Source organism: Panthera leo, chromosome D3 (assembly GCF_018350215.1).
Source record: "Panthera leo isolate Ple1 chromosome D3, P.leo_Ple1_pat1.1, whole genome shotgun sequence".
NCBI classification, from domain to species: domain Eukaryota; kingdom Metazoa; phylum Chordata; class Mammalia; order Carnivora; family Felidae; genus Panthera; species Panthera leo.
Genome location: NC_056690.1, coordinates 18,945,452 through 18,958,918, shown reverse-complemented (window position 1 = coordinate 18,958,918; position 13,467 = coordinate 18,945,452). Strand labels below are relative to the sequence as shown.

Sequence of the window (13,467 nt, the reverse complement as noted above, 5' to 3'; positions counted from 1 at the left end):
AGGCTCACAGGCCTCCTGTCCATCTCCCCTCGGCCCATGTTCAGCCCAGAAACAGTCCCTCCTGAGGTGTACTGCTTCTCGGCCCACAGCCGGGGGCCTTGGCATGGGGCCTGCCTCGTGTAGGGAGGCCGGCACAGGCTGGGTCTGCTTACCTGTCTCTGGGCGGCAGCCCCAAGGTGGACCTGACAGAACTTCACAGCCTGCTCCAGTGCAGCCTCCTCGTCCACCTAAGCAAGGAGATGCTCCAAGTCAAAGGGCCAGGCCATGGTGGCTGGCCTTCTCCCAGCCCCTGGAGTATGAGGACCAGCTCCTCTGAAGATCCCCTGACACTCCAGTCCTGCTGGAGCATGGCAGGAGCACACATCTATCTCCCGGGTCCATCCTCCAGGGCCACTGCTGTGGGCCGGGCTGGTCCTGTCAAGTTCATGTCTGGAACCAGGTTATTGAGTCCTCAGGGGCTGAGGCTGGCAGAATCTGAGCCAGAGCCTGTCCACAGGCGAGCACGATGCAGGGCCTTTCAGAGTCTGAGGTCCGGGGGGAGGGCAAGGTCTAAATGACCCAGAGACCAACAGCCCAAGGTGCAGGGGGATGAGAAGGAGGCTAGGGAGGCACAGGGGGCCGTCGTGGTGGACCAATGGGCAGGGAAGGAGGGAGAAGGGCTGCAGTGTCAGGAGCACCCAGGCCGGGGCAGGTAGGGTGGGGAATGGCCCGCCCTGACAAGCAGGGAGTGCTGAGCTGGGTTCTTCCTAATGTTTCAGCAACAGAAACAAAGAAAGGTTAATCCTGGACGCCAGTGAGGGGGTGATAAAACAGGCGCTCTCAAAAGCGTCACTGTAAACAGACACAATCTGGGAAGAAATCGCTTGTCAGGACAGGCAACCAGACTGAAGCAGCCATTGCAGTTCCGGGTCTCTTCCTGTGGAAATCCATTTTTTGAGAGAGACAGCGAGTGAGCAGGGAAGGGGCAGAGAGAGAGAGGGAGACAGAGGATCCAAAGCGGGCTCTGTGCTGACAGCAGAAAGCCTGATGCAGGGCTCGAACTCACAAACCTTGAGATCATGACCTGAGCTGAAGTCAGACGTTTAACCCACTGAGCCACTGAGGTGCCCCTGGAAGGCATTTAAAAAAAAATTATTTTTAACGTTTATTTATTTTTGATACAGTGTGAGAGACAGAGTGCAAGCAGTGGAGGGGCAGACAGAGGGAGACACAGAATCTGAAGCGGGCTCCAGGCTCTGAGCTGTCAGCCCAGAGCCTGATGCAGGGCTCGAACTCATGAACCGTGAGATTATGACCTGAGCTGAAGTCGGACGCTCAACTGACTGAGCCACTCAGGCGCCCTTTGGAAGTCATTTTAAATAAATAGCTATATGTCTAATGCATTAAAAAAAAAAAAAAAAAAAAAAAAAGGAAAGCAAAGTAAGAAGGGTGGCCGAGCCTCCTCACATACTCAGGGTACCACGTCACCTTCAGAGGACAGCCACGAAGGTCTCTGAGGAAGTGCCCCAGAGACTGGCACTGTGTGTGTGTGGGGGCGGGGGGGGGGCTGTCAGGGGTCTCTTCTCCCTGTGTCGGATTTGATAAGGTTTTGTTTCCTTTACAGTTGAAAATAGAGTTTTTCCAAGCTCACCGTTTTTCCTTTTCTTTTCTTTTTGTATATTTTCCCCAGCTTTTTTGAAATACAGTTGATAAAATCACCCCGTACTTAAAGCGTGCAACATGATGGCCGGACCTGCTTCTTGTTTTTCGGACTCTAAATCTATGGCCTGCTCATGGTAGAAAACCTCAAATGTAGGGAAATGAACAGCACAGGTGGGGTGGGAATGACACCTAACAAACACCCCGAAGGGCCCTCACACTCCTGGACCAGCCGGGAAGGACCTTCCGTGAGAACCACCAGGCCTGGCCCGTGGCCACCCACCTGCTTGATGAGCATGTAGGTCTCAGACATGATCCTCTCGATGCGGCCCAGGTCGTAGGCCATGCCCTTCTGGCCCTGCTGCCACACTCGGTAGGCGTCCAGCAGGAGCGTCTTGCCCGACTCTGTGTCCTCTAGGAGCTTCCTCTTTCTGCTGGGCCGTGTGGGTGGCTCCTCGGGGTGACTGCCCACTCTGGCCCCGGTGGTGGCAGCAGGGGCGGTGGCTGGGGCTGGCTGGGCTGGTGTGAGCGGGCTGGGCTGCTGGCGGGCACTGATGCTCAGCTCCTCCAGAGACAGCTCAGTGGGCCGGCTCTCGGGGCCCCGGTCCCTGGGGGGTCGGCCTGGCTGCGGGGGCGGCGCCCGTTCGGAGTCTGAGCAGCGAGTGGTGGCCTCACCCGTGTCCATGGGCTCGGTAGGCCCTGCCCGGGGGCTCTCCCTGTCTTTTCGCTCCCCAGACTGGTCTGCACTGTCTCCTGCCTCCATGGCCACGGGCCGGTGGTTGAGGGGGCCCACTTTGCCCCCTGGCTCGCCTGCTGGCCCTGAGCCATCAGCCAGAGGGGGCTTCTTGGAGTGGGGGAGGGCCTCTTGACTGTCCTCGGGACTGGCCTTGTGGGGAACGTCGGTGGTCATCCTGCCTCCAGGGAGGCCACAGGCCTTGGGCCCTGGGCGTTCTGACCCCTACAAGAAAACCAAAGGTGAAAGACTGTGTCTTTGGGGCTTCTACCAGAACAAGACACCCCTGGGTGTCAGGTGTGCCCACCCCAGGCCACCCTGGCTCTCCCCATCTGTTAGCTGGCCCAGGCTGGGCCTAAACACCTGCCAGAGGAAGTCCTTCCCCGCTCTGCTCCTCCAGCCTTGAGAGGGACTAATGGGGCACTGTCAGTGGTACCACTCCAGAAGAATAGGCCTGGCCTGGGCTGGGCTGGCCTTCCTTGAACGTGGGCCTCAGGGAAGTCCTGGGTGTCTTATGGGGAGGTGATCCACCAGGGGCCACCAAATGTGCTTGCTGCAGAGCTAAATACTCCTGATCTGGGCTCCCACTCGCCCCTAATGCACAGTAGTCAGGGTGGAGTCTCAGGGGTGGATGCCGCCCCGAGCTACCGCACGATGGCCCAGCCAGTCCTGCTGGGCAGGGGACACTGCAGCAGCACTGCCCTGGCTCAGGTCCCAGTGGCCCTAGGCTGCTAGGCTGGTGACCTAACCTCCTAGGCCTCAGGGTGCTCAGCTAGAGAGGGGGTGAGAGCTGTGCTTGCCTTGGAGGGTGAAAAGGGACCAGGTGTGCCCAGCCCACCACGAGCCCACCACCTGCTTCAATATCACAGCTGCTGTGACCCCGAGTTCAATCTGCCGGGTGGGGTACACTGCTCAGGTTGCAGCCTCAGGGAATGTCGCTATTGTCTTCCATAACCACAAGTCCACATTTGCCAAGCGGGTCAGCGCCTCGCTAAATGTCTGCCAATCCCTCACTGTGCTGACCTTTCCCATCCAGAGAGGCAAGGTCTCTACTTCACAGGTGGGGACACGGGGACCTTCCTAATGGCGGGTAAGTGGAGGGACAGGGGCCATGGGCATACCTCTGCAAGCTCGCTCAGGGTGTCCTCCAGCACCTTCACAGTGAGGATGAAGGCCCGCTGCGCCAGGACCTGGCGGTCGGCATCTCGCAGATACTTCCTGCAGGCACGTGGGGGTGGCCAGAGAAGATGGCAGAGCCTCAGAGCCACATGGCACTAGATGGCGGCCCATGCCCTTTCGTGCCCCCAAGAACACCTGCTGGCCCCTCAGCCTCCCTCCTGCCTAGGTCCACTCCCCGGAAGCCTGACCTGAGCCTCCTCCCTGTACAACAGACGCAGACTGTCCTGGGCCCTCATGGGGGTGGGGGCAGGGCCAGGCCAAGTTAGGGCTGGGGGCCTCTGGTTTCTCTCCGCAAAGACTGTGTCCAGTGTGCTCCAGGCCCCAGCTGAGGGCCCCACCCCAGCTTCTGGGGTGAATGAGATGAGAAAAGGTGAGGTGGTGCAGGCATGGGCAGCTGCTGGCCCAGTTGGGCCAGACCACATCTTCAGGGATCCCCCACAACCCCTGCAACTGCAGCTGAAGCAGATGTCCCTCAGTCCTATCTGTCCCACCCTTTCTGGCAAAGGGATCCCTGGTTACCTCTGCAGCCCAGGTCCCCCTGTTGCCTGGCCTGTTATTACTGGCCTTCACCTGGGGGACCCTGGCTATCATTTGGACACCTGTCTTCCCCACAACCTGACAGCACCCTGAAAGCCCCAAGCTGAAGGGAAGCAGGAGGAAGGAAAGGGTAGCTAGTCCACAGCCTGTGTTCACCCCAGGGTCCACAGGGCAGGGTGCTGTCTAGATACCAGGACAGAGAGGCTCCTGAAAAAAAGGGTGGGTCTAGGCTCCACAACCAGTGGAGAAATGCCCTGGGCGGATGAGGGGCTCCAGCCTGTGTGTGCACCCATGCTCTGACCCACGGCAGCACCAGCTGCCCCCACGGGGCTGACCACACACCGGGCCGGGTGGCTGCACTCACTTGCCCTGGTCCGGGGTCCGCTGCAGCATGGAGGACACCTTCAGCAGGGTGCTGTGGTCCCGGAGCTGGGCCAGCACCTTGAGCAGCAGCACAATGGAGCGGTTCATGTGCCAGGCAAAGCTGCCCGGCCGGTCGATCTCGTCCACGGGGATCCGCCAGATGCCCTGTGAAATGGACAGAGGCGGGCGTGTGAGGTGGGCTGCCGCAACCGGAGCCTGCCATGATACCACAGGGGACTCTGCCCAATCCAGGGTGCCTCGGACCCCTCTTGCTATCCCAAGGGAAGTGGGAGCGTGGCCACCCCCATCTACTTCCCTCCACGGATGGTGGCAAAGAATACACGCACTATTCTGCACTCTCCTCTTCTGAATGGCTGCAAGGTATGTGTTTACTTTTCTCTTCCCTACAGGAAGCACACAGGCTGCGTCCCCTCAGTTAAATGCAACCAGCGGGAGAAGTCTAGTGCCTCTGCGCCTCTGCACAGGTGCTGACTCAGCCATGAGACCGATTCCTAGAGCTGAACTGATGGGTCAAAAGGTGGCCAACGTGAACTTCTGGCGGCTGCTGCTGGCCAGACATGCTCAAGCCTGGGCCCCACCCGTGTGTATTCCCTCCAGTGGCACCCAGAGAATGGAGGGCTGGGCTGAAAATGACCTGCAGCTTGCTGGATGCCCAGGTTTCCTTGAACCCGCCTTTGTCCAGTGTATGCTCTGGCCAGGACCCCCTCCTCCACTTCTCGGCCATCCAACCTCACTGTCTGAAGGCTGCGCTGGAGCAGGGCCAGCTCTAAGGATACCCGCCACGGTCTCCCTCAGCCCGTGCTTAGCCCACCCCTGCACCTGGCACCCTGCTCATCGGCAGCTCCATGTCTGGTTCCCTGTGGCATCCCCACACCCAGCATGGTATCTGAGACACACTCGGGTCCAGTCCAGGCGTAGTGAAGGAAAGGATGACCAAGGGAGTGAATTATAAGTGAACAGAAGCTCATACCTTCTGAGCAGGCCTGAGGCTGCAGGACCTGGACATTAGGATTTATGTCTCTGGGGCAGGACTTTGGGGACCTGGAAGGAGCAGGCAGGCTCACATGTGGCTTCCTAAAGCCAACACCCTAGAGAAATTCCTGCCCAGACCAGGGCTGTGGGCAATGCTGCCTCCTGCACCCAGGGCCCACAGAAGGGTACCCAGGGGGTGCCCTTCCCAGGGCTCTATTCCCGTGGGTGCTCAGTGACTAACTCCCGGCTCCAGCAGTCCCGGGAGGAAAACCAGGGCACCTCCAGCCCTGAGCCACTTAAGTAAGAGAGGAGCCTAAAACCTGCAACTCCAAGCCCCCAGAGCCTCCACACTGGGTCACTGGGGTCACACCGGGCGCAGAGAACTGCTCCCCCCACCCCCTGAGCAGGCCGGGGCACTGTGTGAAGGCTGGCAACTACTCTTTATCCCAGACAGTACCAAATAAGGCACCAGCTGCCTCCCGGCCTAGACAAAACCAGGAGGCTGAGGCCACCCACATCTAGGGCACGGATACCAACGCTGTATCTTCCCACTGGGCACAGGTGGCTTCTGCAGCAGCTCAGGAAGAGCTGCCACTTGAGAGGACGAGGGGCAGCTTTGGACAGCTGTCTGGCCAGTGTGGCCCTGACACTGTACCCCAGATGTGTGGCAGGGGCTGGGAGGTGCCCTCTCTGTTGTCCACCAGACCCGCCAGGCTGAAGAAGAGCTTGGTTCTTTCTCCCAAGGCACTGCAGACGTCACCATGCTCTGCATCACAGGCTGACACAGCTATGTCATCATGACATTGTGACATCTCTATGTCACAGAGATGAGGAGCAACTCCCTCAGGGTCACACAGCATGAGAGGCAGTCCCACAGTTGGCCCCTCACCACCACCACAGCTCTGAGCACAGGCTGGACCAGCCAACCAGCCCAGAAGGAAGTCTCCATCACCTGCTCTGGCCCTCCACCACTGGCCCCCAGCTCCTTCCTGCACCTAACAGGAGAGGGGGAGAGTCGGAAGCACAGTCCCACCACATGCCACGACATTGCAGGTGTGCACCAGAGCCGGCCCAGGGTCAAGCCAGAGATCTGGGTGTGACCCCACTGCTCCCGGATCTCACTCTTCCTTAGGGCACAGAGGGGCATGCTCTGCTCTGCACCCTCAACCCACAAGGGTCCAGGATGACCCTGGATTTCACTGAATGCCTCCCTCTTCCCTGGCAAAACCTCTGAAGACTCAAAGAACAATCGGAGGTCACTCCTCCCAGTGTACCTTGATCCGGGCTCAGAAGGTCCCTCCCAGCTGCCTGATGAGCAGCTAAGGGTGGAGGGTCCCCTGCTCTCCTTGGGGGAGCCACTGGGGAGGATGAATGGAAGACTCACACTTCTTTCTTCAAATCGTGTTTGGGGGTGGCTGTGTGAGGACAGAGGTGCTGACTTTTCTGGCCCCTCCCCTGGGAAAGTGGCCCTGTTCCTCTCATGTCACCTCTGCCAGGGACTCGGGGTGAGCCTGGCTGTGAGGTGGGCAGAAGCAAGTGTCATGGGGGCCTCAGATATGGCGCCAAAGCCTCAAGAGGCTGCAGGCACTTGGGGTGCTTGGGCCCCAATGCCTGGCCCCCACAACACACCTGGTGGGCACCAGCTTCAGCCTGTACATCTCAGGAGCTTACCACCTCTGGAGGTGGCCCGTTTCATCCTTGGTAGATTGTTAGAAAAGGTTTCTTCACACTGTGCTGGATCCCCAGGCTGTCCCCACACCCCTGCCCCTCCCTGGCACCCAAGCCTGCACCTTATGCCCCTAACATTCCTGCTCCGGCTCGAGCCTCATCTTGCCTCTTCCTTCGACTCTTGCTCCCCATTCGTCCACCCGGCCTGGGCCAGGACAAGTTAGGAAAAGGATGGTGTGGCCGCATCCCTCACTGCTTATATCCTTGACAAGGCAGCTCCTTTACCTACCTCAGCGGAAACCTGAGCCTCACTGGCCTTTGCCCCGTCCCTGGACTCGGGACACTCACCATGCCCCCTCATAGAGCCGTGAATTTTACCCTTCTCACTTTTTCAGGCGCCCTCTCACTTCCTCTGCCCAGCCAGTTTTCCTGTGTCCTCCCAAGCCTGGCTGTGAGGTCATCTCCTCTCTGAAGCCCTCCTGGCTTGCTGCCCTCCTAAGCCTCTGCCAGGACCACTTGGGGGCAGCCCCTCAGATGGTCAGGGGGTGGTAGGCCGGTGGCTAGGAATGTGTCCTAAGTGGGGGCAGGTGTGCTTCAGCTCCAGGTCCCCAGGGGCCCGACACAAAGCTGGCAGAGGCAAGGGGCCCAGCTTGAGAAGGGCTTCCTGCTTGCAGAGAAGCCCAGCTCATCCACCTCCCCACCAGTCCCTCACCCTGGAGATTTTCCAGGCTAAGTGGGAAACAATTCTGCTCCCAGGGAAATGAATGCTCTTCAGAGCTCTGGGTGTGCACATGAGCCCTGCACTGGGGGGGTGGGGGTGGGGGTGGGGGTGGGGGGTGGCGGCACGCCTCCTTGCCAAAAGGCAATGATGGCGAGTCAGCAACACGCTCCCTGAGGGCTGGCAGGACTTTGGGCTGCTCAGGGGCATATCCGGCCAAGCTCCTGGTGGGGCAAGAGCTAGCTCTCCTCTCTCCCCTGAAAAAGAAGGGGCTGAGAAGGCGATGCCAGAGGTAAAACACATTTGGCCCTCTGCAGGGTGGACCAGGTGGCCACAGCAGACTTGGCAGAAGGTGGGGGGTGTGGAAAGGGCCCCTGCAGAGAGGGGATCCCAAATTCCCGCTCTTGCTCCCAAGTTCCGGAATCAAAGACGCAGGGCATTTACCTGTTTGGTGTCTCTTTTGGAGAAGGGATGGGATGTGCCAAAACGGGCCAGTGAGGATGCTGAGGAAACCACTCTGGAGGGCCCACCAAGCCACCCCCTGAAGTGGGCCAGCCTGGGGCTGTGAGGGGTAGGTAGCCTGGCACCAGTGGTAGCCACCAGCAAGCAGATGAAGGCGGGGGCTGACGCAAGGCAATGCCTCAGATGAGACGCTTTCTGGATGCACACCGATGGGGGGGTCTGCCTACCACCCGCTCCCTGTCACGCCATGGCGCCACTGGCCTGCCTGTCTCACCCTCTGGGACCGCCCTCCCCACCCCTGCCGTTCCTCCTGCACCCGGTTCCTGATTCCCGGGATGCTGCTTCCAGCCGGCACTGACGAATCCAGTGGCATCTGAGTTACACAATCATGGACATTTTCAAGCACACTCAGCTGGCTGAAACTGCTTATTGTGGAGGTGGGAACCGGAGGCCCACTGAGGGGCAGCGAGCCCCCAGCCACGCTGCTGGATGGTAGCCAAGCCCGGAGTGCATGTGGATTCCCTCCTCACGTCTGGGGCCAGTGGGCCACTTTCCACCGGAGCCACTCTGCACCGGCTAGGCACATCTGTGGGGATCACTCTGGGAGGAGACGAGGGTTCCTATGCTCAGGAGCCGGACTCCCAAACAGCTTTCGGCCAATCCCTGAGGACGGACAGAGGGACAGGGCTCTGGACGCACCCCCTGAGGATAGGTCTACTTTGTACCACACGTTTCAGAGCGTGGTTTGGACCCTTTTACATGAGGGTTCTCTGTTAACCCATTCCTTTCCAGATATGCGCGCGCAGCCGTAACATACCGCCAGCTATTTCGGAAAGGAAGACCAAACACATCAGGCAGAGTCCACGGAAAATCAGGAGGGAACTACAGGCACCATAAGCCCTGGGGAGGTTCCTGCAGACATGCAGCTAGCCTCCAGGGACAGCTGGCCCGAGGGCGTGGAGCCACCAGGCAGAGTCTTAAGCTGGCAGGGTGGCAAGTAAGCCAAGGCTCTGCCTTCTGCCTGAGCAGGCAGCGCTGGGCTTCTGTGTTTGCAGCCAGAGCCCCCACGATACCAGCAGCCCCAAGACAAGTGGAACACTTCCCGCCCCGCTACAGAGGGGAAGAAGACAAAGCACACCCCCACGTACTGCCCCTCAGGGAACGACAGCCTTGTCAGGCTGTGCCTAGGGAGGGCTATGAAGCCCCTAAGAGAACCGGGGAGCTCCCAGGGAGGGGAATGCACTGGGAAAGGGATGTCTGCACACTGGCGGAAGGGGCAGTCAGGCTCCACCTGCAGCAGCAGAGGCCACAAGCACAGGCTTCAGGAAGGGTAGAGGGGATGTGCCAGGAGGCATCTGAGAGGGAAGAAGAGGGGATCTGATAAGAAGGGAGTGGGCAGCAGTGCCCGAGAAGAGGGGAGGCCGGCACTTGGGGGCTGAAGGACAGGCCAAAACAGGATCGCAGAGGAACGAGTGGCAGGAGTGGGAGCCAGGGGCAGCAGGGGCCCCATGAGGAGGATCTGGAACGGGGCTCACCTGTGAGGCAGGAAGGCAACACTGGTGCCAGGCGGAGCCTGGCGGGGCATGACTCAGGGCCCCTCCTGCTTCTCCCCTGTGCCCTCCCCAGCTGCCCTCCTGTCCTGCAGTTCTGGCTGCACCCCAAGACTCCCCTCCGCCAGAGTGCAGGCACACCCAATTCCTGGCTGGGATGGTGCGTGCTTGGAGAGCTGTGGGCAGTTGGGGGCATACAGCAGCAGCCTCAGAAGCACTCAGAAACATTGGGACTGTGCTCAAAGCTCCACCTATGTGCATCTCCTCGGGAGCATCTCAGCCGACCCCCAACCCATCCAAGTGGTTCCAGGCTCCTGGCTGGCAGATGAGGTCACTGAGACAGACTATAACTACCTGAATAATTCATGGAGCCCCAGACTCTGTGCTGAGTGCTTGAGACAAGTTACCAAACCCTCCCTGTAGCCTTGAGACTTGGGCATCTTCCTGCTGCTCTTAAGGAAAGAGAGCTTCGGAAACTGAGCCCCACACTGGAGCAAACCTGGAGGTTCATGGAGGGTGGGGCTGGCTGGCATGGTTGGAGGCCCTTGGAGACCAGGGGAGCTTTCCCACGGGAGCTGAGAGCTGGGTCGGTGGAAGGGGTGGGGTGCTGCCGGGCCAACCGGTGCCCTTGCCCATGAACTCACTGTCCACTCACAAAGGGGGTTGGAAAGCAGGGCGAGGCTGGTGTCTGAGCAGGAAGGCCACGAGGCCTTGGCTTCTGGTCACCAAAATCTTGGCAGGTGGCACCTCAGGGATGGATAGCAGATGCCCCTGCTGGCATGGAGCACACTCCTGGCTGCCAGGCTAAGGTCGTGCTCAGTCCTAAGGCTCATGATGTCTCCAGCACACTGGAGTCTGGGGGAAGCTTCTTCCTAGAGGGGCAGAGACTCCTCTCTCCCCAGATTCCCCATCAGCTGGCCAGCCCACACCTCCCTAACTGCCTCAGTGTGGGCCAGAAGGTCTTGCCCATCCAGGCTCCTGGACCCCTGGCTCCCTGCACACCTGCAGGGCTACCAGCACAGCCTCTTCACCTGGCTCTGGGCCAATGCTGAGCTTGGCGGCCCCAAACGGCAGGTTTTGATTCTCACAGTAGCCCCAACTGCCCTGTGCGAGGCCACCGTTCAGGCTGTTCTCAATGGTATGCCCCGAGGTCGTTCTGGGGATCCCAGATGCACCTGCCACCTTCACGGACCCCACCTTTCAGTAATGGCTCTCCCTGGGGCTTCCTGCACACTAAGGGCACAGGCAAAGGCCCCCCGGGAAAACAAGTGGCCTGGAGATGCCAAGGCAGAGAAGGAGGCAGGTGGGAGATGTGCTTGACTAGGCACTGCTCCATCTGAGCCGCACTCAGACCCAGGGCAAAGGCTTGTCACTGCGTGGATGAAGCTCAGGCCATAAGGACCGGATGGAGACTCTGATTCATCCCAAACCCACACTGGCAGGGACTGTTCGAGTATGTAATCGACGCACCCCTCATTTTCTAGAGGGAAGAACTGAGTTTGGACAGCCTGCCCAAGGCTACCCAGTGACCTGGTATGGGACCAGACTCAGGAACCAGACTCTCCTTCAGGTCCTCTCTGAATGCTTACAAAGGTACAAAAGATCATCAACGTGATCTGTGATTTACAGACTAGAAACAGAAACACAGAACTAAGCAGTGACACCAAATCACTTCAGTTTTGAGCCAGGGCCTTTGAAGACCTGAGAACGCCGCCCCCCCCACCCCCCCCCCCACCCCGAGAGGGTAGATTGGGACTGGAGTGCCCACTGGCAGAGGGATGGGGAGTGAGTGTCTTGCACCAGTTCTGAATGTCTCAGAGACTTCATAATCTAGTCCCTTGAGCCCCTGTTTGGGGCATGGCCTCCAGCCTCGGTCTTCCACAACTTGGCCGGGCTCCTCTCGTTGTCCCCTGCTGCCCTACCCATAGGACTCAGATGTCCCTTCCCCGCTCTGCTATTACTGGGGTCATGCCCAGCCAGGGCACCCAGGGAGGCTCAAGCAGGAGGACAGAGGAGAAAGTAGCCACCCCTGGGAGCACCCAGAAAGGCCACAAAGGAGCCGGGCTTGGGTGCATTGGGGAGGAACTAAAAGGGGAAAAGCGGTCAGATGCCAAGAGCACTGTGAGAGACCTAGGGGTGCTCAGTCCGCTGAGCAGGCGGGCAGCTGGGCAGGCGGTGTCTGCCACACACAGTGGGCCCTCTCCAGCTCACCCAACGCTGCTTCACCCAGAGGGGCCCACGTCTGCCTGGGGCCTTCTCAGGCCTCCCCTACCTGACCAGGAGTTGCTAACAGAGTGGTTAGAAGGGCTGACCTAGCTCTTGAAGTCAATAGCCAGTCCCAAGGACCTGAATCCTAGCCTGCCCCGTCATGGCCTCCCAGATGCCGAGCTGCCCACGGGTGGCTCTGGCTCACTGGCACGTCAGGCCCCTTGAACAGAGCCTGGCCTCCTGGGTGGAAGGAAAGCCCTTCCACAGGAGAGTCAAACTAGGCAGACAGGGACGTGGGCCCATGGGGCCTGCCCGAGGAGCCTCCAGAAAAGGAACGTTCCAGGTCAAAGCCATAAACCCTGGCCTCCAAGTGTCCTCAACCGCAGTGTAGCCCTAGGGTGGCTCTGAGTGAGTCCCCAGCATGAGCCAAGGCCTGAACAGACTCTGGAGAGTCTATGCCCCAGATGAATCCCCTTTGGGTGCTGGGGAGGCCCACCTCAGAAGTTGCTCCAGAGTGGTCCCTGGGTCTGCCAGTGCAGATGAGCCCGGCAACTGCGCAGTAAGCCAAGTACACCCCAGGAACCAGGAATTACATGGATGGGTCAGGCACACCCACCAGAGGGGTCCCCTGCTAATGGGACAAATAGACACGTGTGCATCTAGGGTGAAGGGAGAGAAGAAAGGCTGGTACAAGGAGTAATGGGCTGAGAAAGTAAGGACTTCAGGGATGGGGTGTTCAGGGAAAGCCAGAGAAGAGCCAAGAAGGTGCAGGAGCCAGAGGAGAAGGAGCCTCTGCCAAGTGGAGTTGAAATGGGCAGCCCTTGAGGGTCGACCTTACCACCTGGAGTGTTCCGTGCAGGAGAACAAAAGAGGGGCAGCAGCAGGGCCTGGGTGTCTGACCTATGACAGGAGGTGGGTGCAGGGGGAGCAGTCCATCATCCTGGGCCTTCCCAGTCCCAAGCTAGCCCCATGTGCCACAGTATGACAGGTGAACAGGCCTCCCAGGGCTGCTCAGCCCCAACATTTCTATTCACAGAAAACATAGTGCTGTGAGCACCCAGCACCCAAGGGAGAACCCGTTCCCTGGGCAGAGGGATTCCTGCAGCAGCACCCCCGCCCCCCCACAGCATGGGTGCAGTGGTGACTCATCGCTCCAAACAGGCGAGGGCGGGCAGCCTGCTGGCATCCTATTCCCAGGAGCAGCGGGCTTGGGGCTGTGGGAGCAGCCTGCTTCCAGCCGAGGACCAGCTTCCATGCCGGTGATTGGAACCCCTCAGTAGGGAGGGGTGCTGGGGTAGATTAGAGCCTCTCCCCCCAGAGAAACAGAAAAATATTCCAGCGTCCAGCCTCAGCGAGGCAGCCTGACCCCCAATCTAAGCCAGGATGGAATCTGGACTGTAGGCCCTCAGGTCAGGAGC

At 59.6% G+C, this 13,467-nt stretch overlaps 1 protein-coding gene across 9 annotated transcripts in view; it reads right to left on the bottom strand.

Annotated features, from left to right (window-relative positions):
- CABIN1 (calcineurin binding protein 1) overlaps positions 1 to 13,467 on the bottom strand; it is a 152,439-nt gene that overhangs the window by 9,879 nt on the left and 129,093 nt on the right. For all 9 annotated transcript variants that reach the window (XM_042911372.1, XM_042911373.1, XM_042911370.1 and 6 more), the window contains exons 30-33: positions 4,452 to 4,615; positions 3,493 to 3,589; positions 1,922 to 2,596; positions 153 to 227 (exon numbers count right to left, since the gene is read on the bottom strand). In XM_042911372.1, the coding sequence (XP_042767306.1) occupies positions 153 to 227; positions 1,922 to 2,596; positions 3,493 to 3,589; positions 4,452 to 4,615 (1,011 nt within the window). The remainder of the gene's footprint in view (positions 1 to 152; positions 228 to 1,921; positions 2,597 to 3,492; positions 3,590 to 4,451; positions 4,616 to 13,467) is intronic.